Source organism: Leopardus geoffroyi, chromosome D2 (genome assembly GCF_018350155.1).
Source record: "Leopardus geoffroyi isolate Oge1 chromosome D2, O.geoffroyi_Oge1_pat1.0, whole genome shotgun sequence".
In the NCBI taxonomy this organism is placed as follows: domain Eukaryota; kingdom Metazoa; phylum Chordata; class Mammalia; order Carnivora; family Felidae; genus Leopardus; species Leopardus geoffroyi.
Genome location: NC_059334.1, coordinates 22,334,116 through 22,361,523, shown reverse-complemented (window position 1 = coordinate 22,361,523; position 27,408 = coordinate 22,334,116). Strand labels below are relative to the sequence as shown.

Below are 27,408 nucleotides of genomic sequence, written 5' to 3'. Positions count from 1 at the left end.
AGTCAGGGGCTGTGTAGAGGATTTAAAAGAAGCTAGAAAGGAGAACAATTTAAGGCACAAGGAAGAAAAGAGTAGAGTGTGGAAAGACAAGGTCACCATACATGAAATTTGAATTTTTCAAGGCGAGAGAGATGGCAAAGATCATGTAAGATATATTTGTCATACTATTTCCTTTTTGATGTTTTCCATGAGTACAGCTATAAACCAGAACTCTTAATAGGTCAAACCCATAGCTAGTTTCCAAAGACTTATGAACAGACCCATTTGCAGCAGACATAATTCCATTCAATAGTACAAGGTAAACAGATAAAGGAGACTCTGAGATAAGGCCTTACCATAGAAAAATCTCTTAAACTATCAAATTATCTATAATCATCTGGTTCTTCTCAGTTACCCTCAGTTACCCTGTTAGTTCAACTATCATAGTGAAACATCCGGAGTTTTCATTCATTTCATATTGTCACAGATTTAACACCATTTAGCCTAATTTTAAACAAAATCTGATCATGAAATTGTTTAAGCTTAAGAGATTTCCTCAAATTTAAGGGATTTTATTTTTGATAATGTCTTTTCAAGAACAACTTCTGTTGATATTTTTAGCCATCTTGCCTGTTTTCAAACTTGCATGCATTAATTTTATTTTGTTCATCTCATCATCATCCACCACTCTTGAATGGTTAACTGTAAATACAACAGCCTCCGCTCCTTCAGTTCGGATAGGTCGTACACCTTGAACAGAAGCTCCTATGCGCGGGACAGCATGATGATTGAAGAACTCCTTGTACCATCCAAAGAGCAGGTATGCATCCTCCTTAAAATATTGTTGGATTGTTGAACTTTCATTGCTGTGATTGAATTTGAGCTCTTTGACAAAATCTGTACCTCTGCATGTTTGATTTTGCATTTGTAAATCTTCTTGTACTGCCAGGGAAAAAGGAAAAAAATCAATTGTAAAAAAAGAGGGGGGAGGGGAGAAAGAAATCAGTTGTGCCATACACAGAAATAGCCTGGTCTTCTGCAGGTGAATCCCCAAAAGCCCACAGAGAGGAACTCAGAAAGTCCTAAGAATGACACAGATACCTTTCTCATTTCTAGATCAAATCTATTTCAGTTTTTTTGAAGAGAGTTAATAATAATTGGTAGCTAAAGTTGCTGACATTATCCACATGAGTGTTTGATTTTCCTAAACAAACTGTGGGTGCATGCTGGAATTTGCTAGAATTGTTTTTAGCAAGTAGTTAAAGATGAGATTGGTCAAGTCTTTGATCCCTTAGCTTCAAAGCTGCCTGTGATGGGCCTTCTCAAGATATGACAGTATTTTGTTTTCTACCAGAATCTCTGCTGGTGTTCACACAGTTTCTTCTTTCTGATCATTGTGGTTGAATAGATACTGGCTTAATGCAGGAAGTTCCAGCAGTGCAATCCTGCTGCATATGGGCTCAGGGTTATTCATTATTCTGATACACACAATACTTGATTTTAAATGTGAAGTCATGAGCTAACAATGGGCCATAAAACTAATTTTGAAGGTGGCTTATCATATTCAAGCAATGTAAATAATTGATGAAATCATGCTACACTTACTTATTCACTGAACAATGAAGGTAAATTGGAGTAGGTAAATACGTGATAGTAACATTATCACCAAGATAGAGGTTTAAGTAGCCAGTAGTCAGATTTCAGGGACTCCCATGTGTTTGGGACATGCTGACTTCCAGACGTTCAGATGTACATGGAATTTCACAAGAACCTGCAATTAATATTTTATTGCTTTACACTCTCTGGAACATTCTTAGTGAGCAGGTTTTACAGAGGTGAATACAGTAGCCATTCAGTGTGTTGTCAGACACAAACAGCCTTTGTAGAATAATTATAGGTGCGATAGCATGTCATGGTTTAAGTGGGTATTAGCACTAAAGAAGGCACTTGTTTCAAATAATGGAGCTAAGCTCTTGGGTGTTAAGGTATTGCGCAGGTATTGGTTGAGATTTTCTGAGGTGCTCTCTCTTGGTTGGCTGTGGTCATTATCCTGGTTGGGTGATTCTGATCTCTTCATGTTCCCAATTGAAATGAGACATTAGTGGATATATTATAACACCAGTGTAGACATGCCTGTTATTCTCCATGACTAAGGAAAACCCACAAAACTTACAAAATTGCAGGTGATAGGAGATTCCTTAGGTATCAGTAACACTTTGGTCATACATAAAGTATGTGCCTAGTTCTATAATGGAATCTTAAATGCTTGATTGAATCTAATGATGGTTTATATTTCTGAATGTATATTTACTTGGGGGCAAGGGTCTGAAATTGGGACCATCACCCCCATCATCACCATGACCTCACCATCACTACCACCATCACCACTACTCCCACTGCCAGGTACACTACCTCTCCATGTCTGCACATCAACCTGAAAATGTAGATGATTGCCATGCTACAGGTGGTGAACAGGCTTCTGAGGGGTTTCGCACCATTACCTCATAGCTACTGCCAACACCTGCTTACTCAGGGAGGCTGGAAGGGGTAGCTTTAATCAGAATGAAAAATTTGTGAAAAGAAAGGATAAAGAGAACTTTAAAGGTAAAGCTGATGTTCTCTTGTTGAGTTTGTTGCTGCTTCAGTTTGAAAAGCACCTCTGTGGATGTCACAAACAACTCTCTAGACTAGTCAAGGGAAAGAAGAGCTTAGGACATCTTGAAACCTTTACAAATAAATCTTAAGTTGATAACTGCAGAGGTAGGAAGTTGCTTTTTCCAATGACCACAGAGAATCCCTTGATCCGACAGGTGTTCCTTGTGGAACACATACATTATTCCTGGCCACACAACTTCATAATAAAATCACCAGAGATTCAAAAAAAAAAAGTATGAATGACATGAAGACATTTTAGGGACAAATGAGGACATTTGACAATGTACTCGCTGTATTGTTAGAAAATCATTGTTAGTTTTGTTAACAGTGACAACATTATTGAAACTTTACAGGGTAATGTCTCTGTTCTGGGGGTATGCATGCTGTAGTTTTCAGCAATGAAGTAATCATTGAGTCAGCCACTGATTTTCAAATGGTTCAGCCAAAAGAAAAATACATGTGTAGAGAGAGAGAGAGCTCGTGCAAGTGCAAACATGGCAAAATGTTAATGTTGAGGGGCGCCTGGGTGGCGCAGTCGGTTAAGCGTCCGACTTCAGCCAGGTCACGATCTCGCGGTCCGTGAGTTTGAGCCCCGCGTCGGGCTCTGGGCTGATGGCTCAGAGCCTGGAGCCTGTTTCCTATTCTGTGTCTCCCTCTCTCTCTGCCCCTCGCCCGTTCATGCTCTGTCTCTCTCTGTCCCAAAAATAAATAAACGTTGAAAAAAAAAATTAAAAAAAAAATGTTAATGTTGAATTTAGGTGAAGTGCAAATGGTGTTTCTTATATAGTTTTTTCAACTTCTTAATTTGTTTGAATACCTTCAAAATACAAACTTGGAGGAAAGGGGAAAACAAAATCTGAAAGAGGTGTGTTAACTTATTTAGTGTTTGGTATCTCATTTATTATAGAAGAGAGACGAAGCTAATTCCTCAAAGAGAGGCTAAAGGGAAGGGTCTAGGTGTACTTTGCAAGACTAATGAGAAGCATTTACTTTAGAAGGATGCTTAATATAAAGCACAGACTTTATATCAGAATTAAGTGGCAAACATTATTAGTTTGTATCCATCATGCCTTTAAATCTGTATTTATTAACTTCAAAATGGAGTTTCTCCACAGTATTGATTATGTCTGAAAGCATGCCAGAAGTCTGAAATATTTAGAATTCTGGAAGCAATGACACATGACTTACTGTCAGATTTAAAACTGCCCTATCATTGCCCAGTTAAAGTTGCTTGGACACATAAAGTTGAAAATGAATAAAAATGAACTCTCCATGTGTTGCTTGTTTTCAACAAGAGTAGACCTCACCTATACAAAGCATAGTTAGTTGCCTCTTTATTATTGTGCTGCTGATTAATGAGTTTGCACATTAACCACAGTGAAAGTAAAGTTGAGATTCAGGATAATTAGCACAGGCCTGCTACTCTCGTGTTCCTAAGAACCTGTGCTGTTGAAGGCAGGTGTGGAGGCCAGAGCTGGGAAGGGGGTTTGGAGAAGTGAGCCCGTCCTCATGCCCTGCTGAGCCTGAATCATGATCAGTTTGTAAACCACTTAATTCTCCCCCAGATAATCAAGAGTGGACTCTTTTGCCACTGTGATACTGGGTTATCCATGAAATGAACTCCCTGTCCTTTTACCTTCCCTTTACCTTGGAATCAAGAGTCACCTGTAGGTATGCCTCAGAAAATATATATGTAAATAAATCATGCCTTGCATTTGTCAGAAGATTTTATTGTTTAAAGCAGTGACTCTCAGCCCTGACTGCTCATGAGAATCATCTTAAAGAATTTTTAAGGGCACCTGGGTGGCTCAGTCAGTTGAGCGTCTGACTTCAGCTCGGGTCATGATCTCATGGTTGGTGAGTTCAAGACCCACATTGGGCTTGCTGCTGTCAGCCTGTCAGTGCAGAGCCCGCCTCAGATCCTCTGTCCCCTTCTTTTTTGTCTTTCTCCCCTATTGTGCTCTCTCCCCAAATAAATAAACATAAAAAAAGAATTTTTAAAATATGATTGCTCATCATATGATTTCACTCATATGTGGGATTTAAGAAACAAAACAAAGAGAAAAAGAGAAACAAGGAAACAGACTCTCAATTATAGAGAACAAACTGATGGTTATCAGTGGAGGGAATGGGTTAAATAGGTGATGGGGATTAAGGAGTGCACTTGTCAGGTGATGAGCATTGGGTAATGTATGGAAGTATTGAATAACTATATCATACACCTGAAACTAATATAACATGGTATGTTAAACGAATTAGAATAAAAACTTTAAAAAATGTGATTGCTCAGTGGCTAGGAGGGGCTTAGCATAGGATTTTTTAGTGCACCGAGAGCTGAAGCCCCTGATTCCTAGTCAGAATTCCTAATTAGGAGAAGGAGCATCTGGGTGGCTCAGTCAGAAAAGCGTGTGACTCTTGGCAAAAGCATGTGACTCTTGAGCTTGAGGTCGTGAGTTCGAGCCCCTTGCTGGGTGTAGAGATTACTAGAATTCTCTTTTTTCTCGTTTATTTATTTGAGAAAGAGAGAGAGAGAGTGCATGCGTGAGAAGGGAAGGGGCAGAGAGAGAGAGGGAGAGAGAGGATCCCAGGCAGGTTCTGCACTGTCAGCACAGAGCTCAGTGTGGGGCTTGAACCCATGGACGGTGAGATCATGACTGGAGCTGAAACCAAGAGTCAGATGCTTGATGGACTGAGCCACCCAGGCACCCCAAGATTACTAGAATTCTTAATCGGGGCACACATTGGAATCACAGTAGCTCTTTGGAAAGAAGATACCTATAGAATCAGAGTCTCCTGGCTGGGTTCCTGGACACGTGTGTTTTTTAAAGCTCCACATGTGATTCTAGGATGCATCTCTGCATAAGAATCACTTATTTAAAGCAACTCTGGTTGGGATCTTTTTGTATATTGATCATTCAACATCTAATGTATTTGTTTTATAAGCTCTGACTTGTGTGTGTCAGATTGTTTTGGAACAACATCTGTGCTTGGAAACATTCTTTTCCAAATAGGAGGTAATAAGAAAAGGGATGATTCCAGATTGAAGCCCAGTTGTCTAGGATGAATACAATAGACTGGTTCTTTCATTTCTTCTGGCATAATTATTGAAAGCAACTGTCTGGTATGGCTTATGGAATTGCTGTGTGTGATCCATATCAGCCAGTCCTCATGTGTAAATGGCATAATATTTAGTAGATGCTGTGTCAAGAGGTATGGTGGTGATGCTTATGGGGATCATGGTGAAAACAGTTCATTTTGAGCTCCTACTATATGCCACTATTGTAAGCGTTTTGCTAGTATTAACTCATTCATATTTCACAAAAAAAAACATTTGAGATAATTTCTTGGCTCCATTAAAAAGGTGAAGAAACTGAGGCACAGTCAGCTAACTCACCCCAGGGGGCACAGGTGATAAATGGCAGAGTCACTGGCCATGTGGCTCCAGGCTGCTTCCTTAGCGGCTGTGCATCTGTGTTGCTCTGTGTTGGAAGGAAGCCATCAAAGAGCCCTAGGACTTTATACTCTGTCCTCCAGGATCTCATACTTGCTGGTATTTTTAAGATGGATGTGATACCATCATCTTTGCCCATTTTTTAGCAGAAAAGATTATAATGAGACATGTGTTCTTTTTAATAAAATTTTCTTTTTAATGTTTATTTATTTTTGAGAAAGAGAGAGACAGTATGTGAGCCGGGAATGGGCAAAGAGAGAGGGAGACACAGAATCTGAAGCAGGCTCCAGGCTCTGAGCTGTCAGCACAGAGCCCAGCACGGGGCTCCAGCTCACAAACCATGAGATCATGACCTGGTCTGAATTCAGATGCTTAACCAACTGAGCCACCCAGGTGCCCCCAGACATGTGTTCTTTATTCTAATAACAAATTCTTAATTCTAATAACAAATCCTTATTTAATGTGACTTAAAGGGAACTGACAACTTATTCAGAAGCAAGTTATAAAAATTATGGAGACAATTATTATGCTAAAAATTATGGCATATAAAGCATCATTAAAGGAATGGCAATACTTGACCATCACATAGATATGAGGTAGAAGGCATGATAGTGGTCTAAAATGTTTTGCAGGCTAACCAATTAATTACAGTTCCTTTGAATGACCCTAGAAGTATTTGTAAGACCAAGAGATGCATGTATACAGCAGGCAGAAACATTTAATCCAGTATGAATTTCTGGTAGTTATTCAAAAATAGAAGAGCAGGAATCACTTAGGGATATGAATTGTTTTTGCCTATGTACACCCATTCAATTTTCATAGGTGGGAGACAGGATCTGATGGTCAAACCTCTTCCCCCATCCATTTCTCAATGGATCTTTACAAGGGTCAGAAATCACTTCCTCTCTAAGGATGGGCCCCAGTCTGGCCATTCAGAGCATTCTTTTTCCTGGATTACAGTGATTACTTTAGGTTAAAGTATAAAATCTAGGCAAGTCTAATGAGACTCCAAGTTGAGACTTTCTTTAGTTTTTTGGGGTTGCTAAGCTATAAAGATGACGTCAACCCAAAGCTGCTAAGGATGGAGCATGAAGACAAGCAGTTCCTACCATGTTTTGAGCCATGGCTGGATTCAGCCATTGCCTGAAGTTAGTCCTTCCCAGACTTTCCTGCTACATAAACCAGTGAATTAATCGCACTTTCCTCCCATCCCTCGGGGGCTGGGAACATCTTAAGCCAGTTTAATTGGGGGTTTGGTCCTCACTAATATGCTTGTATTGTGGCGATCAAACCTGACATAAACAACCACATGTCAAGGGCAACATAGAAAGTCTTCCAGCATCTTAAAGTGCCATTCAAACTTGAGATTCTATTGTTTTATGCTTTCTCTCTAGAACAGTTGATTTTTTTAAGAGCATAGCTATAAACTTGGGTGTTCTAAAGCAAAAACTTTTAGAAAAACATTCTTTGCTAATTGATCACTGAGGAATGAGGGCCTTTCATTTGCTTTCAATTCTGTTGATCTAGAGGCAGCACGTCTGTGAAGAGAGAGATACAGAGCAGCTGTGTGGCCCTGGCCCTCGTTTAGGAGGTTGCTTTCATTTTGCAGCCTTCTCTCATACCAGATTTGCCCACATGGTTTATGTCTAAGGGGATGAGTGGCAGGGCTTCTAATAGTGAAGGTTTAACTACAGTAGTGTGCGAATGGTTGCATTGGCTGTTTGAACGGGAGCTGTGAGGTCCTTCCGTAGTCACAGTTAGAGGCCCTGTTCTAGCCTCCCCATACCTGGAAGTAGCTGTCATCCTTTCCACCACTCTCCCTGTAACTCTCTCATTTATCTCAGCCCAGTACTCACTCCAGATCCTCTGGGTTAGACTTGGTCTTTTTTTAGGCTAAGGACAATCTCATGTATATTTAGTCATATAAATGTTATGTACTACTTGATATATTAGCAAGTCGTAAGTGAATTGGAAGGTTCTTCAGAAGAAATTGCACGTCTGTCACTTCAAGACCTAGGCAATTATCTCAGTAATAGAAAAGAAGAACACCTAATCCCAAAAGCTGGTTATGCTAATACCCAGTTTTTCCTTCTCTACCTCTCACTCTGTTCTCCTCCTGCACCTCCCCTGCCCCCACATCAGCAGACTGGTCTTCCTGTTTCTGGTTGTGAAGGTAATTCTAAGGGGCTTTCAGAAATGTTCATGGTGGCAGAAGGTAGCCAGCCTGGGATTAAAGATTTGCTAGAGATAGTCTCCTGGAAGATAAACACCTTTGACTAGTGACATTTAATATGCTGCTTTTTTCTCTTTAGAGTGCTTTGCCAGCATTTCTCAGGTGATCCATTCAACACCTCTCACAGATTGGTCAGCAAGATTACACATTTTGTTTTAAGGCAGACAGGTTGGTGTTGTGACTTACTTAAGGTGGTACAGTTAGTTTAGACATCTTGAACTAGATGTTGATGTGTTAACACCTTCCATGCTGACCTTGATTCACCTTCTTTTGTGGAAATTGACAGCTAAATTATTTTGAAACCAATCAGATTTGGAAGTTCCAAAGAGCTCAGATTCTATGGTTTGTATTTTAGTATAAAATAAATCTTAAGGGGGCGCCTGGGTGGCTCAGTCGGTTAAGCAGCCGACTTAGGCTCAGGTCATGATCTCGAGGTTGGTGAGTTCAAGACCCGTGTCGGGCTCTGTGCTGACAGCTCAGAGCCTGGAGTCTGTTTCAGATTCTGTGTCTCCCTCTCTCTGACCCTCCCCCATTCATGCTCTGTCTCTCTCTGTCTCAAAAATAAATAAACGTTAAAAATAAATAAATAAATAAATAAAATCTTAGGTGTAGCAATAGTTGACTTTAAGAAAAGAAATATTTTGGGGGAAAAAAAGACCTGCTTTAGTCAACCTTTAGTTTTCATTTTATTCTCTGATTAAATCAGGTTTTCCTTTATAGAATCCATTTTTTAAAGGTGTACAACATGATGTTTTGATATATTTGTAAAATAATTTCCATAATCAAGCTAATTAACATATCCATCACTTTGATAGTTACCATCTTTTTGTGTGTAGTTGAGATCTACTCTCTTAGCAAATTTCAAGAATATAATATACTATTATTAACTAGTCGCCATGCTATATATTAGGCTTCCAGAACTTACTAAACTTATAACTGCAAATTTGTATGCTTTTATCAATATCCCCCCTCTTCCTCCATCCCTGAGCCTCTGGTAGCCACCATTCTATTCTCAGTTACTATAGATTAGACTTTTTGTCTTTAAAGATGGAATCCATTTGTTAAAAGAATATTTCCAACTAGTTGCACTGGATGTCTATACAGACCCATAGCAGTTTGCCATTTCATTCAGTTTGCTGTAGATTACAATACTTATAATACTTATTGTAGTACCTGCCACAACATGGATCCATGATGGATCATTTCATGTCATGCTTTCAGCTTCCTATGGACTAGATACTATCATTACCACATACAGACAAAGAAGCTGGAGCTGACAGCAGTATTTCACTTGCTCAGTTTCACTTCAAGTGACACGAGGTGATAGACCTGAGAATAGAATTTAGGTCCGATGGCTGTTTGGACCCATTCTGTTGCTGACCACTGGGCTGCCACTCTCATACGCCAAATATGGCACACCTGTCAAAGCATGTTCACCATGGGGAGAGTCAACATTTACGCAGGTATTTGTCATAGCCGAAACACCACTATTTGTTAATCCAGCAGGCTGCTTCATCTGGTAAGGCATATGCTATCTCAAAAGCTCATAGAAGGCTATAATGTCATCAATTTAAGAAATTAATATCTTCACTTATAAAAATTCTGGGAAGTTTAGGATTATTATTATCTGTGTTTTTGTTTACATAGAAATTTGAAATTTAAAATTTAAAATTTTCAAATCACTTTCACAATACTTCAGCCATTCCATTCTCACAGTTAATCTTATCTACCAGTTGCCCAATGCAGAAATGGAGGTTCAGTGAGGTGATCAACTTGTCATTCACTGGGCCGTGACATGAAGTAGCCAAAGTCAAACCCAAGTCATGTACTCTTGGTCTAAGGGAACTGACACCCACATGGGTTCCTCTGTCCTGGTCCTGTCTAGTTTGTGGTCATGGGGTAAAATTGTTCTTGTAAGCCTTTCCTTCCATGGGCTCCTAGTCTGGTGCTGTCATCCGGGTGTTTCTTAATTACACTGTGTTTACAGTTTTTCAGATTAGCTGCACTGCGTTTTGCATGTGACCTGATATTGTGAGGTCTACCTGGTTATGTGAACAATAGCATGTCAAGGCCAACAGTTAACCTACAGGACTACCTTCTGCTGCCTCCCAGGGGCAGCAGAGCTGACAGTGAAGGATCTTCACTGTTGTCATCCCACACTGGGCTTTGACAGTTGGCAGCTTGGAGAATTATCTAATATTGAACTTAATTGGTTATTCTTTCTTTTCCTTGTATATATTTTCTTGCTCCCTGCCTCTTTGCTTCCAAGCCTGGACATTAATTTCCAGACCTGGGCATTTGGGCATGTCCTCTTGTGAGGCCAGTGCATACTTGCTCTTTTCTTTCCTCTGATGAATAGGGCTAGTGAGAAGCTATTTTTGGAAAGTATTAAGCTCATGGAGGCTGTGATATCATCATTAGTCAGGCTTTGGACTCTATTGAATAACTTGCATTTTGATTTTAATAGGGCCCTTGACATCATTTCCAAGATGAAAACTGATGTGCTTATTCATATCATTTTTGATGTGGGAGTAAAACGTCTTATTAAGTCAGTGTGAATTTTTCCTTAACACAGTGTTCTACTAACTAAAGCTACCCAGTGCTGGCTGTTGATTTTATGTTGTCACATTTTTGAAGTTTCTCTCTGAACTTCAGTTTCCTCAGTTCTGTACCCTGTGAAATGGGTATAATATTACTCCTAGGGCTACGAGGTTCTGAAATTCAAAGGATACCTGAATGTAAAGGTCTAGGACAGTCCTTGACATTGAGTTGACACACAGTAAGTGTTGGTATTGCTCTTGTTAACATTAAGCATTTTTGAGTCAACAAGTAAGTCCTACACATTTACAAGATGCATTCTTCTAACTGAACGGGCTCCATTGATTTGATATAAGCATGCTGTGTATGTAACTGTAAAGGACTGGCGCTGGCACTGGAACGTTGTTGTTTTTGCTGTTTCCCGATTACTGTATTTTAACAAATGAGCTAGTATAAATGAAAGTCCTTTGAAAAGCAGAAATGCAGTAGAACAAACTGAGGGTTGATGGAGGGTAGGAGAGAGGGGAAAGTGAGTGATGGGCATTGAGGAGGGCACTTGTTGGAATGAGCACAGGGTGTTGTATGGAAACCAATTTGACAATAAATTATATTAAAATAAAATACAAAAAAATTAATAAGAAAATTAAAAAGTTAAAAAATAACAGTGCTGTTATTAAAACACATGCCTTATGCAAATTATGGATTTTATTGTACAAAAACAAGGAATAAAATTAAAATAATGGAATACAAAAAAAAAAGAAAAGTAGAAATTACTATACTTATAAAGAAACATTAATATGACTCCATGCCAACACTGGCCTTGGTGCCAGATTTTTTAAATTTTTTATTTTGTTTTTTTATGAGAGAAAGAGCATCTCATACATGTACGTGAGCATGTGTGAGTGGGGGAGGGGCAGAGAGGGAAAGGGAGAGAGAGACAGAGGGGGGGGAGGGGGGGAGGGGGGGCGGGGAAGGAATCCTAAGCAGGCTCCATGCTCAGTGCAAAGAGCCTGACATGGGGCTCAATCCCATGACTCTGGGATAATGACCTGAGATGAAATCAAGAGTCAAGACACTCAACTGACTGAGCCACCCAGGTGCCCCTTGATGTACATTTTTATTGAATCTCCACAGCAAGCAACTCTCAATTTGAAAATTTCAAAGGAAACTGAGACTGGGAAAAGTTAAGAAATTCACCAAGGACCATAAAGCCATCAAGTCACGTTGGGGCATCTCCAAAAGGGCTTTCAATAAATAAAGATAAGGAAAGGCCAAAAAATATAGGTTCAGTTAAATTCCCTTATTTTGTGTTTAAAGGGATATGGTGTGGGAAGAACATGTTGTTTGTGTTTAGGTTATTAAAATTGATAGGTCTGCTCGTAAATGTAAGCAAACCTCTTTGGGGAAAAAAAAAGTTGGGACAGATATTGGGAACATACAGCTCATCATTTTGAACAAGTACATTTGCTCATATTACATTTGTTCATTTGTATGCTGACAAAGTTTCATTGTGTGGCAAAGGTAAAGGAGTCAGGAAGGACTGACAGGGACCTGGGACCCCAGTGTGCTGGCACACTCCTGCCTCCATAAATAGTACATGATGGCAGTGATACCTCCTTGCATGGTATAATTCATTGTTTCAATAATTAATGTTGCCAGTGAATGTTTCTAAGAGTTCCAAAGGTAAATAATTTACTGTAATTACCAAGGAGGAGTGATATTACTTATTTGTTAGAACTTAAAAAAAAATGGATCCTTTGTGAAAAGTGACCTCAAGTCCCCAAATGTAGGATTGATACTGTGCTAAAACATTAAAGTGAGTATCGCCACCAACTTTATACTAATATTTGCCCTATTCTGAAGGTTAGTTGGTTGGAGTCTCCAGAAGTCAGTAAAATTGGTGAATAAGGCTGGACTAACACTAACACATAATCTTTGGTTAATCCATGTAGAATTTAGGAACTTTCTGAAGTGATGTGTTGCTTCTGAAGTGTTAGGACCTTGCTATTGTTGACTCTAATTCTATCCCAATTTGATTTCAGCGTTTTAAAAAAAAAATCTTTGTAATTCACTGTAAGTTTTTAAATTTATGTTTTATTATTGAAGTTATACAAACAAATAAAAAGCCATGTCATTTTATAAGACGTACTCATTAGGAAAAAAGAAAAGAATTCACATATATACCTTCAGCCTCCAAATTCTCCTCTCCAGACACAACTGCTTAGCGTACCTTTTGATAGCTCTTATCATGTGCTTTCGTGTGTCTAAAATGTATATGTGGCTTCTTGTTGGCTTTCACCCATTTCAGGAATTATTTATTCACTTCCCAAAATGGAAGATGAAGTTGTTACTTTTTAAATACCTCTTCTCTCCCACCATGCACACTTTCCATCCTCTTACTTTCCCCCAAACAGTTGTATTTTACTTTGGTTATGCCAGCATTTAGTGCTTCCATTATGCCTATGTAAATGCTTTCCACAGATGTGAAATGTATTGATTGAATTTTCTTTTTGGCACAATATTTTGCTTTCCCTGGAGTTTTTTGCATTTGCTTGGTGTTCTCTCTACATATCACTGGTCCAGTCCACCAGTTCCTCCCAGTTATGCCACTCTCCTCTCAATATGATTACATTCATTAGGTGTTCTATAAATTTCATCTCTCTGTGAGCTTTCTTACTTGTCAAGTTCCTTGTAGTTCCACTGCATAGATGTCCTCCTGGGTCTTCCTTCACTGTCACCATGAAAATTCTCTATGTTCTTATATTAGACCCTATATCTTTCCCCTTCTTGGTTGAATCCTTCACTTTGATGGAATACATCTTCCAATAGTTTCCTTACAGAGTTAATGAGAAATATATTTGGGGCGGGGGGTATATTTCTTAAGATATCTTAATTCTATTTCCGTACCTTTTTTTGCCTGGTTTTAGAATTCTGGGTTGAATATCATTTCCTTTCAGGACGCTGAAGGAACTGTTCCATTGCCTTTAACTTCAGTTTTTCCTATTAAAAGACTGGTGGAAGTCTGCCATGTGTGATCACTTTTCCTCTCTAAATTTGTAGGCTCTTTCTTTGTCTCCAGATTCTAAAATTTCATGATGATGTGCTATAGTCGGTTTATATTCATAATGCTGGTCATTCAAGTGGATTGTTTTACTTTGGGAACTCAGGTCTTCTGCTTTGGGGAAGTTTCTTGAATTATTTCTTTGATTTCTTCTCTATTTCACTATTTTTTTCTTTCTAAAACTTTTCTCTCTCTTTTTTTTTTTTTTTTTTTTTTTTTTTTTGAGAAAAGAAATGGGTTTGGAATTCCTGAAATAATCCTCTGCTTTCTTGTATGCTCTCCTATTTTCTACATTTGAAAATCTCCCCCTAACTTCTAGATATTTTTTCAACTTTAATGCTATCATATTTGTTACTTTCTATGAGTTATTTTTTCTCTGAGTTTTTTGTTTGTTTGTTTTTAGTGTTTTATTGCTTTATAAGTATAAAAAGATCTCCTCTCTCTGGATATTAATGAAAAATTTTAAGTTTTCTTCTCACTGAAATGCCTCAGTTTCTTCTGATTTGCTTTTGTTCTGTTTGTTTATTTGTTTATCTTATTCCTCATATTATACACTTCACAACTATCTAGTGACTCTTGGCTGTTTGCTCACTACTAAGCTCATGGGAAGCTCTCTGCACGGGAGCAGAAAGGCTTTTCATCCATGATCTACTGAAGTAATAAGCCAGAGACATTTCACTGGGAAATCCCAATTCCCACTGATTCGTAAGTCACTGGGAAATCCCAGAAAAGATTCCCATTTTCTGCCTGAGGCTCTGTCCGTATCTGTCTTGGAGACCAGTAAAGGAAGGCTGTTCTCTCCTCAAATACAGCTTCTGCCTTTTTCTCTTCTGAGAGTCCAATTGCACATGTTAAAACCTTTCACTGGGTTCCACATGTCTCGTACTATTTTCTGTGTTTTCCATTCTGTTTTTAAATCCTTTCTTTTGTACATTTTTCCATCTACACTTCCAATTATCTGACTCTGTTTTCTATTGTGCCTAGTCAAGAACTGGCATTGTATTTAGACGTGATCAAATGCCCATTTGATTCTTTCTTATGTAATTCCAGGGCCTTGTTAACTTATCCACCTTTTCATTTCTTTCCTCTGTTTTTTCCTTCATTTTTTTCAACATACTAATTAAAGCTGTTGTAAAGTTCTTATTTGCTTACTTCAAAATGTAGGATGACCTGGGAGTCTGTTTATGGTATCTGTTTTATTTTGTTTTTGTTCATGTGCTCTGGCCATGCTGGACATGATATATAAAAAGTTGTAGACAGGACACACCCGATGATGATGTAATTCTCCATAAAGTGTGCACCCTCCCTCTGCTAGACAAATAGGGTGGTAGCTGATCATTTCAATCCAGTCGAGGTTTTGCTGAAATGAGGCAAAATTGTTTGCCCCCCTGGTAAACTTGGACTACCTCTGCTTTGTCCCTGGCCCTTCAGGGTCCTTAAGTGAAAATTTTGTGTGATCCTCTCCCCTGAGAAGTCCCAAACTTCTAAATCTTTTTTTCATGAAACTGCCAAGAAGCAACACTGTGCCTTTTAGTGATTTTCTGGTTAGGTGTCTAGCTTCCTGTTCTGCACAGTCCCAGAATTCAGCAAATGTTCTGCACAGAAATCTGTGGCACGCTTAAGGCCACCCAGATCTCCACCAAAACTCCCTTGGTGTTTCTAGGCCCCAGTAGTGTCCCCTGCAGGTACAAAGCCCAAATTCTATCTGCACTGATAATTGACAAATGCATCCAAGTTAAACATGGCAACAAAAAGCCCACAGGGGTCTTCGAGCCCTTCCCCTCTCCGGAGGGCAGCTCCCCTTGTTCTCTGTGCCTCTTGTCCATGGCGTTCGGAGCCCATCTGCATACTTACCAGGTGTGCTTGCAGCAGCAATAGGCTTCCACTAGCTACTCTGCCCCACTTGGAAACAAAAGTCAGCAAGGTGGGGTTTTTTTTTTTTTTTTTGAGACATGGGAAAGAATTTTATAATTGTAAGATGAACTTGGAGATGTGTTCAAGTAGCTGAAATCATGGTTAGCGTTACTTCTGTGATATTTCTTTTGCCATGTCAGTTACTGAAGATGCTGTCCTAGAAGACTGAAATAAAACAGGGCGCCTGGGTGGCTCAGTCAGTTAAGCATCCAACTCTTGATTTCAGCTCAGGTCATGACCTCTTGGTTCATGAGATTGAGCCCTGCATTGGGCTCTGCGCTGACAGCCTGAAGCTTGCTTGGAATTCTTTCTCTCCCTCTCTCTCTGCTCCTTCCCCCTGCAGGCACCCACTGTCTCTCTTTCTCTCAAAATAAATAAATAAACATGAAAAAAATGTGTTTCTTTTAAACTCATGCAGTGGTATGTATAGAAAAAAAGACTCAGAGGCACCTGGGTGGCTCAGTCAGTTAAGCGTCTGACCTCTTCTCAGGTAATGATCTCGCAGTTTGTGGGTTGGAGCCCCGCATCGGGCTCTGTGCTAACACTCAGAGCCTGGAGCCTGTTTCAGATTCTGTGTCTCCCTCTCTACCCCTCCCCCACTCGAGCTCGCTCTCGTGCTCTCTCTCTCTCTCTCAAAAATGAAGATTAAACATTTTTTTAAAAAAGGTTAAAATAAAACAACTTATCAATAAACTTTGTTTTCTATTCTTGAAACTTCAGTGTAGACCTATAGAGGAGTAAGTACAAATTTATTTTGACTATCTGAACTTACAGAGACATACAGGTATATTTTGTAGGTACAGAGAAACCAGTGTCTTATGTGAGTTATTGATGCCTTATATCATTTTATTTTGCAGCATCTAACATTTACAAGAGAATTTGATTCAGATTCTCTTAGACATTATAGCTGGGCTGCAGATACCTTGGACAATGTCAATCTTGTCTCAAGTCCTGTTCATTCTGGGTAAGTAATCTAAAAGTCACTTTCCTTTATCCCATTAAATGAACATTACATTTGTTATTTGTATTTATAAATTCATATTGACAAGCTTTATATGTATGAAATATTGTTCTTCTAAAAGACTTCATTAGTGAGTATATGTCATATATATTTGTAAATCATTTGTAAATGTTCTTTTCTGAGCAAATTGCTATACCTGTTTTTTGTTGAAAAAAAAAACACTGTTGGAAAGGAAAATAATTAAAGTATTGGTAAATCTAGTCATTTCCCTTAATTTTACTTTATTCAGATAAAGTTTTATTTCTGAGTGTCTGATTTTCCTTTGTAATGGAAAATTATATATGGAGGTATTTCTGTTCATCCCTTGCTGACTGCTCTTGTGCTTTGCTTCACATGATGAAACACCTGAAATCTTCAGACCAGTTTGGTACCTCCTGCACTCCTGAAATAAAATTATGATTAAGTCTTATTAAATTACAATTAGAAGAAAAGAAGTTAATTTTTAAAAGAAAAGAAGTGAATGTACCAATGTGTGTACCCCAGAAATGCTGTGGTAAAAACCACATTGAACAGGCTCCTTACCGCTGCCCCACTGGTAGCAGAATTAGAGGTGGGCGGTTTACAAGGTAGCCTGCTCTAACTACTGAATTGATAATCAGTGCATATTTACATATGGGATTCTTCACCTGTCAGTAATTAAAACTTGGGATAGTTGATGCCACACAAATGGAATAGAAATCATTGAGATGACGAAAATTTCAAGGTATTTTCACCTCTAAATTTGGCATTTAGGCCATAAATTAGTTGTGATCCAGGACAAGGACAGAGTAATTTGGAATTAAATTAGTTAACAGTAATTAACATTTCTGAAATGCTATATGTGTTATATGAATTATTTTCTGCTGCTTTTAATTAAAATAAATTGTAATAGCTTTACCTTTTTATGTGCCTGGCATTGTGTTAAATGTTTTACATGTATTATCTTACTCAATATTTTTTTGAACCTTAAAACGACACTGTGAGATAAATTTTACCACTATCCCCATTTTGCAGATGAAAAGTCAGACTTAGAGTAATGCTGCAGGTTAAAGTATCCTACAGAATTGTGGCTTATAGCACAAATAATTGCAATATCATTCAAATGGAAGTAATTGACGTGAAAGTACTTTGTAAACTATAAACTACACATACATATTCTTTGACTAATTAACATTATATCTCTTTAACTCAATTACAAAATTCTTTAATTATGGAGTAATAATTTTTAATTGCTTAAAATAGTTACATCATTGATGTTAGATGTTTATGGGTCTCAACTTAGAAAACCAAAAAACAGTCAGTTGGGAAGGAAACTGACATACTTAGGATACATTCAGTGAGCCACATGTTGAAGAGGTTCTTTGTATCAAGCTTGGTGAATGCCCACCATGTTACAAAGACCTAGAGTCAACGTTTTCTCTACATAGGAAAGAAGTGTGTCATTTAGGAAACTTTCGTGCTTTGCTTTTGTGCTTTGCTTCAAATGATAGTTGGAACTTCAAATGAGAAATTGAGGGAACATAGAATAATAAAATCAGAGGTGAACTTTCCTGTACATTGGAGATGATGAAATATTTGACTATGCAAATTCTCTCTCCTTCCTCTTGAATTTATTGAAGGCAATAGACATGTCCAGGAAAGCAAAAGTAATGGCAGCTGGCGTGGGCTTATTTGAAAAGGAAAATATAGACTTGGTATACACTTGGAAATGGTTCACTAGTGCTGTCAGGTCTTAGGGAGTAGCTTCTATAGCCACTGAAGGTGAATGTTTTTCCAGGTTGTCCCACAAATGCCAAATGCCTTGGTTTCATTTTCTGACAGTTTTTATTTTTCCTTTGCTTATCATTGACATTTTCTGTTGCTTGCTTCTAATTATCTTCCATTAATTTCTCCCATTTGCTTTCTAAATTATTTTGCAGCTATTCTTCTCCACTTCCTCAGTATGATTCAAGGTGATAACTGTGTCCTTTATGTGAACCATCCTTTTTTGTATTTTTAATTTATGTGACGTTTTCCCACAGTTAGATGTGTCAGTGTCTGTAGTGTATCAGCTTTTGTCATCCTGCTGTTCTTACAACTAGAAACATTCATGTGTTAGTTTTAGGATTATTTGTAGAATTACTGCTTTAGTTTAAGTATTAATAAGATACAAAAGATATGATTAAACATCACCTTTTGATTTGTTTCTATGAGTTGTATTGCATGAAATTTTATTTTGCATAGAATATGTAAAGAATGAGTCTGGAAAACAATTCATGATGTTATTGAATAACAGGACCTTTACCCTGCTTAATATTTATTCTCTCCTTTCCTCAGTCTATTGGCTCTATAAAGTTGAAAACCTTAGAACAATAAATTACTGCTAATGAGTACCAACTAGGCACTGGGTGCTACGCAGAATCCAGAGGAAGAGCTTCTTCTAATTTGTCGTTAAAATCTTCTAAGACATGTTTGTTTTGTTTTTTTCCATTTGTGTCTGATATTCTTTGTAGTTTGGATATTTTTATTTTGACACTGATGACCTTCTTAAACTACCCTCATATTGCTCACCTACAAGTGTTTTATATATATCTTTTTCATATAGATATATTTTTAGTGTTAGTAACCGCATCTGACCTAGGCGGTTCCAAAGCACCTCTAACAAAATAGTTTTTGTTCAATGGGTCATTCAGTAAACATGTATTATGTGCTTACTGTATTTAGGAACTGTGCTCAGCCCTGCAGGTCAAGCAGCAAACAAGGCAGGTCTGATCCAAATTACTATCTATATTATTGAGATCAGCTCTTTGTTGCCAAGGCAAACACTGCCCTCCAAGTGTAAACACTCTGTGTTTATATGTGCTAATACAACCACATTTTCAAACCCAGAGTTGACCTCGAATCATTTTTAATTCATTCTGTTGCTAGTATTCCCAATCACAAGTTGATTTTCACTACTGAATGCTGGGAAAGATAAGATTTTGTCTTAGGCTTCTTTATAAATTTGCCCTATTATCTTCATTACTGAGTAAAGATAGTTATTAAATATGTGTGTGTCCAAGACAAGACAATGTAGGCTCCCCAGAGCAGTTTCAAGTGAGCCTTGTCATTTAGCACCCGAGGCAATTCATGTGGACACTTGCACAAGTAGATAAGTGTCTTTGTCTTTGATGTGAAAGGTGTGTATTGTGTTTTGTTTTAGAGGGGTTAGTCTCTTCCCCTCTTACTTTGAACATTACAGGGGTTCCAACTCTCAAAGTAGATCTAATGTTATACACACACACACAAAAAAAACATAACCCAGAGGAAAATGGCTAAATCCAAAATAAGCAGAAAGGTATGAAATTGATTCTACCTCACTGATGACCAGAATTGGTCCTGGACATCTGATTGCCTGGGAAATGATCACCATGCTATTGCCTTTTTCCATGGGGATGGCAGCTCAGTTGCTTTGAGGAAGAGGTTACTCTTCCAAGATCAAGTCCCCAGCTAGCACCTCCATACAAGGTCTTAAAATCTATTTGCAAGATGTTACTCTATTTAGATGAACTACATTTTAGTAGAAGATTTTTGATGGATGGGATTTTCCACCACCACCCCCAATACTATAGGTATTCGAACAATTTTCTCATTATCAACATTTATTGCTGTTGCAGTAATAAGCATATTTTCATATGTGGAAGTTGGAATTCACAGGGGCATAGTGTTCTCCTGTCTGACCTCCACTCTTCCATGAGTCGGATTCACTGGTTTATGTTACCAGAGTGCTTTATGACACCAGAGATTTGGGGACGACTCTTCATGAGCATGTGAAAGGAATTGAGAATTGCAATATGCTACTACCCAGATGAGATACTATAAGTTTCTCTATATTTTCATATATACATGCAAACAAATATTTTTTTCTTCATTAGCTTTAATGTAAAGGCCAATGACAGAATTATAATATATAATTTAGAGACATCTTCTAAAAAGTCTAGGTTACTAGTTTTGTATGGCTGTGTAAATACTCAAGTATAGGTTATTTTCAACAGTTTTAAAGTCAAATTTATGCTGAAAGGATTAAATCCCTTTCCATCAAAATTGCCTTAGCAGAACTAGGCATCTGCTTTTGTCCTTATATTCTGCTTTGTGATAGTGCAAATTAGACTGGTATGATTAAATACGTACATATTTTATTTTAGGAGTTGTACATGTTAAGACATACCGTGGAGTTTCATCTGACTTGTCAGGGAGTGAGAGTCCATAGTGAGCATATGGCTAAAACCACTTACAGTGGTTAAAATGACCTTTGAATACAGCATAAGCCATCTGCAGAGGCCACATATGGCAGCCTGGGTTTGGGTTTTTAAATGCACAACAGTTTTTGTTACAGCTTTGAACCATTCACTGTTCCTCAATCGGAGCATCTGACAAAGTGGTTGGCTTCTACTAGGAGGCCACGTCCCACCAATAATAAGTTGTCATGTTTCCCTTTTTGCCCAATTCACAAGTTAAATGCATGTTTGGTGTGACTCCACTGTATTTACTTCCAGTTTATTTTTAAAGAGAGGAAATGATAGCCACATTGTCTGTCGTTTTAAACCTTAACATTTAATTTCAAAATCTGCTGTGAAGATGGTTTATATGTATCCTTGATTTGGCCTCTGGTCTTCTCCCTACAGGTTTCTGGTTAGCTTTATGGTGGATGCAAGAGGAGGCTCCATGAGAGGGAGCCGTCACCACGGGATGAGAATCATCATCCCCCCGCGCAAGTGTACGGCCCCCACCCGAATCACCTGCCGATTGGTAAAGAGACATAAACTGGCCAACCCACCCCCCATGGTGGAAGGAGAGGGATTAGCCAGTAGGCTGGTAGAAATGGGTCCTGCAGGGGCACAATTTTTAGGGTAAGTGATTTTGTCAATTTTTATTTTGGCCCTTGTATGATATATTTGATTTTCTTTCCCTTTTTAACTCAAGTAGTTAACTATTAAGACGGCATAGTCGGACCATTTTGATTGAGTACACCTCTCGTGTAGCGTCAAAGGTCACAAAGCTGTGTAATTCTGTGAAAAGCGAGTAGGCTGATACTTCCTTAACTCAGTTTGCTGGTCAAAGCTTTTACTAACCAAGAAGCATGTTCTCTGCTCAGTGAGTGCACGGAACCCCAGCAGCCCCTGTAGAAGTCAAGGCACCATTCTTAAGAAAAAATACAGATGTTGGAATTATATGAATAACTGGCTATTATGGGTACATGCCTTTTTAAGAGATAATTTGTAGGGACATAATCCATTGTGATAATGATATTTTACAAAAAGGAAAAATAAATTCTTTTCCTGAGGTGGCACTTGGGTGCAAATCAGGCAGGCTCTGTCGTGACGGACAGTTTGTTCACAATTTCCCCTTCTCGTTTCTCTTCCTGCTGCATGGATGTTATTCAGTAAACTGCATCTTCCTACCAATCCTCCCCCTGTAAATGAGGGTGAGAGTTTGGTTAGCCGAATCCTGCAGCTTGGGCCTCAAGGAACAAAATTTATTGGGTAGGATCTTTATAGACAAGATTCAGAATGTCTACAATTCTTTCTCCATTTTCAATTTTTTTCTGTCACACCCATGGTCTTATTCTTGTCTTAAGTTTCTTTTTATTTTTTCAGTTTTTAATGCTTTCAGTTGATGTGTGTCACTGAAAGAAACAAAAATCATAGTGGCTTGACTTAATGTAGCATCGCTACCTATCTTGTGCTTCTCCGGCATGTGGAATTTCCTGCAAGCATTCTGCTTCGTAACTTTGTGCTTTTGTAAACCTTTCTTTAATTTGAAATGTTTCAACTGAATATGGTAGTTTTTAAGACAGACTGACAATCTAATTTTAACCCAGTGTAAGAGAAAGTATTTGCAGGCTTTGAATCAACATTTGCTGTAAATGATATATATGTGTGTGAATATATATATGTGTATGTATGTATATATATATATATATATATATATATATATATATATATATGTATGTGTCTAGAGTTACATTTTCTTCAAAGTACATACTTATGCATACTAAGTAATCTTCATGGTCTTTGAGAAAGAAAAGTCCTCAATAAGTAAACTGATTTTGGTAAATGTTGGGGCTAGAAGATATTTAAAGCAAGCCAAATAGGCAGCAGATAGAATGTTCTACTACAGTTATTAAATCGTCTTGTTTTGTTTTGTTGAAGCTGAAATGTGTTGGTATCTGTTGTTTGTTTGCTTGTCTGTCTGGTTGGGGGATTTGCCTTGGCAGTCTGCATGAAGAAACCTGTTATGAAAACTTATGCTTGGCTTTCACCTTGGTCAGAGGCCCTGGTTCATACCTTCTCTCCAGTGTTGTTCAATGTCCTACACAAAGCCACATTCCTCAAATATTTACAGAGACAGTATCTGATACATTAACCTGCAAAGATTGTATCTAGTTCTCAAAAAAATCAAAAGTCAAATCAGATGTGGTTAAAAACTATGGTAAATATCTTAACTCTTGAAATTATTAACACGCTTAGGAGTAGTTGATTTTGTTTTTATCTACCAAAAAATAAAGGCATTATTAAAAAATGTTGAAATCCTTAATTTGAATTAATTCTAATTATTTTGTCAAAAGTAAAATGATCATATTTATCATCCTATTTTAAGAGAATGCTTTTGTGATAAATGAAATGTTCATACATATTCATGTTATTGGATCATTACAACAACTAGCCCTTTTTATGCTCTTACCTATCTGAACCCGTATCTTCTGGTGTGACATGCACATAAACGTGTAGGGTAAGAGGTGAGGTTACATACAACCTCTGTAGGAGAATAATGATACTGTCTACTAAATGTCATAAAATAAAGCTGCACAATCCAACTACATAAACTGTGTGTGATTGTGGTCTGCTTACTTCCATTCATCCTTTTTAGCCATTTATCCTATTTTAAAATTTAACAAAATGATTCCTGTGCTTGATTGGCTGTCTTCAATTTGCAGCCATTCTTATACATTCTTCTGCAAAAGGACACTGTCAAAATTTAATGTATCATTAGATTACAATTTCAAACCAGCAAGTGCTTTTTCAGAAAGTTTAAATATTTCTGTGCAGGTTATTATAGTGTTAGGAAATTAAGCTGCCCACGACCATCTCACAAATTAAACATCAGAGAAAACTGCCTTAACCATACAGGCCATTAAAAGTCATGGAAAGTCACTGTTGGAGGGAGTGAATTGTTATGTCGACTGTTTGCTTGCGAAGGGACAAACACCTGTGATCTTTCAAAATAGGAAATCTATAGAATTTCTTTTTCAAAGAAATGACTGTGTCCTTTTAAATCATTAGCTTTTTGTATTATATGATATACCTATTGTGTTTTTAAAAATGGACCAACTTTCTTATGGTCTGTTTTAATCTTTTAATTCCTTGATTCAAAATTCCTGTTTATATGTGCTCAATATTTTCTCCCATATTAAATCAAATGCCTAACATATGATAGGCCCTTATGAATTGTTTGTGAATGAATGAATGATGGCATGTTATCAGGCTTCTGATATATTATTTATTAGCAAATGATTCTGCAGCTTTGAAATCATTCCCAACCTTAGTGGCACCTCTGATTTTCAAATGAATACTGTTAATGAAACTTTTTTTTTAAGTATGATACTATAAACGTATTTCGTTTTGATACCAAAATAATGTGGATTTCTTTTCCAGCCCTGTCATAGTGGAAATCCCTCACTTTGGGTCCATGAGAGGGAAGGAGAGAGAACTCATTGTTCTTCGAAGTGAAAATGGTGAAACATGGAAGGAGCATCAGTTTGACAGTAAAAATGAAGATTTAACCGAATTACTCAATGGCATGGATGAAGGTAATGGTGATAAGTCCTGGTTTCTGTCAATGTCTGCAGGTAGAAATCAAAGGCATGACTACACCAGAGTTAACTGCACCTGAACCTCACATGTCTGCATCCTGAGCTTGGGGTCCGGTTCCTCAGCGTTTAGTGCTCTTATCTGTATCCAAGGCATGAAGTTCCAGTCAATCCAACAGCCTTTTGTTTTCATAACACTAATGTACAAATACCACTTGATGATTCTTTCCATCTTCAATGAGATATATTAATCTTTCCAAAACCTGAGAAAGTTTTCTAAATGAAAAATGTGTCAGGAGGAGGGGAAATAATAGTGGAAGGTATGCAAAGCATGCAGGACATTTTTAAGAAAATATGTTCACGTTTTACTTTCGGAGTTATTATTTCTGGATCCTTTCTTGTGTCTCCATCTTCTCCCCGATTATGTCAACATTCTTTGTGAATTTTTAACTTCTGTTGGGCAATAATAAGTTGCAAGACTAATTATTGGAGTCTGTGTCGTATTCTGTGACCTAGTAGCGCACATAGCCGAGTGTGTCCCTTCCCATACACACCTTCTTCAGCTCTCTGACCCTTAGAACAAAGCAGGTTTTCTTAGTAGACATTGGGAATGGACTTGTTTTGAGAGTAGGTACTTGATGCAGAGTTTTCCTTTAAAGGGGTGAAAAACAATTAGAGGCCAAATGCATCACAGAATGACTCTAATTTTTTTAAGTTTGTTTGTTTATTTATTTATTTATTTAGAGCAAGCTAGCGGGAGAGAGGGGGAGAGAGAGAGAGAATCCCAAGCAAGCTCTGCACTGTCAGTGAAGAACCTGATGTGGGTCTCAAACTCATGAACTGTGAAATCATGACCTGAGCCAGTCAGACGCTAAACCAACTGAGCCTGACTAATCTTTATACTGACTCCCCAATCACTACAAATTCAGCAATTGTTTTAAAGAATAGCTTTATTGGAGATATAGTTCACCTGCCATAAAATTCGCTGTCCTAGCATTTAATTCACTGGCTTTTGGAATGCACCCAGCACAGTCTTCTGGTTTCAGAGTGACGACAAAGGCACTAGAACGACTCGGGTGTTTGAGGGATGACCATGGTCAAGTTCTTTGGTCCCTGTGAGCCTCTTTGACTTCTGCAAAATGGAGATACCTTCCTTACTTCATAGGGCTGTTACTGGGAAAAAATAATTCTGTGAAGCACTTATGAAATACAGCCTTTGTCACATAGTAAGTCCTCAATAAATATCAGCTGTTGTCACTATTCATTCTATAGAAAAAAATTGTCCTATCAAAGGTTCTGTAAAAGACACAGTTCATCACTGCCAACCAAGAATTTAAAGATGTTTTCACAGCAGGGTAGGAGGAAATTAGTAATTGTTGAGTTTCTAGCATTTGTGAGAGAGTGATAAATTCCTTTCTGTATGAAAATTAAAAAAAAAGTATAGTACTATAAAGTAGGTAGTTTTAATCACACTTTTAAAAATTTTTTCTTTGAACATTTATTTACTTTTTATTATTTTTTTATTTTTGTACTGTGTATTTTTGAGAGAGAGAGAGAGTCAGAGTGTGAGCGGGAGAGGGGCAGAGAGAGAGGGAGACACAAAATCTGAAGTAGGCTCCAGGCTCTGAGCTGTCAGCACAGAGCCCAACACAGGGCTCAAACCCATGAACCCTGAGATCATGATCTGAACTGAAGTCAGACACTTAACCAACTGAGCCACCCACGTACCCCTTTAATCACCCTTTATAGATGAGGGAACAGAAGTTCAGACAAGTCAAGTCACTTACCTAATTTACCCAAACTAAGTAGCAGCGCTGGGGTTAGAAATCTGGTTCTATCTTGTTTTCAAAGATTTAACCATATCCCACTTATTTTAGAAATGTGTGCCCTGTGGAGAAGAAAATAAATGTAAACAGGAAAATTCCTACCAACCTCTAGATTTAAGGTTCAGGAGAATAATCATCTTAAATGAGCATATATTAAATGTTTACATATGATACTGATATTTATATCATATATCAGCTATAAATTCAAATAATCTCTGATAGGAACATGCAGTGGTAATTATGATTTCTAATTTTTATTACGTAGTCATTCTCTTCTAAGGAAATTGATAAGGAAACACAATTAAAAATTTTAAAAATAATACATCTTAAGAGAATGAATTGAATTAGCATTTTGAAAATAGTAAAAGAATATAGATGATTCAGGATTCAAAAATGGAGAGAATAAGAAAAATGGGTTATCCAGAGAGGGTGGTTATTTTAAGGAAAATAAAGTATGTAAATATTTTCATGTATCTAGTATTTCTTAAATGCCAATGTAGATTATTAGTTTTTAACGTGTAGCATCTCCTACACAAGGAGATTGTTTCTTTTCTTTCTCTCTTTGTCTTTCTTTCTTTCTTTCTTTCTTTCTTTCTTTCTTTCTTTCTTTCTTTCTTTTTAGATAACTACCTTGATACTGTAACCTCTTGACGGCAGGGTACATGTCTTAATCACCTTTGAACCCCCATTGTCAGGCACAATGCTGATTTAGGTTTTCCCCCCCTTGCTGGTAAGGGGCAGAAGGAGGAACTTCTCAAAATATGTAGCTAGCTGGAGGAAAAGTTCTCATTGGTCTATTTCTTCTACCCCAAATGTCATTAATGTTAATCTACAGGAGAAGAAAATTAAAGAGGAGCATTTACTTTGAGGAAATTTCTGAGAAATTAACATTATTCTAGGAAGAATACTGAACATTCTAAAAC

At 37.8% G+C, this 27,408-nt stretch overlaps 1 protein-coding gene across 38 annotated transcripts in view; it reads left to right on the top strand.

Annotated features, from left to right (window-relative positions):
* Positions 1–27,408, top strand: part of ANK3 (ankyrin 3) — a 687,904-nt gene that overhangs the window by 589,199 nt on the left and 71,297 nt on the right. For 18 of the 38 annotated variants that reach the window (XM_045437484.1, XM_045437490.1, XM_045437496.1 and 15 more), the window contains 6 exons: positions 697–799; positions 16,689–16,795; positions 18,751–18,783; positions 21,475–21,699; positions 22,234–22,332; positions 24,505–24,659. In XM_045437484.1, coding sequence (XP_045293440.1) covers positions 697–799; positions 16,689–16,795; positions 18,751–18,783; positions 21,475–21,699; positions 22,234–22,332; positions 24,505–24,659 — 722 coding nt within the window. The remainder of the gene's footprint in view (positions 1–696; positions 800–16,688; positions 16,796–18,750; positions 18,784–21,474; positions 21,700–22,233; positions 22,333–24,504; positions 24,660–27,408) is intronic. The other 20 variants (XM_045437475.1, XM_045437476.1, XM_045437477.1 and 17 more) reach the window with 5 other exon arrangements.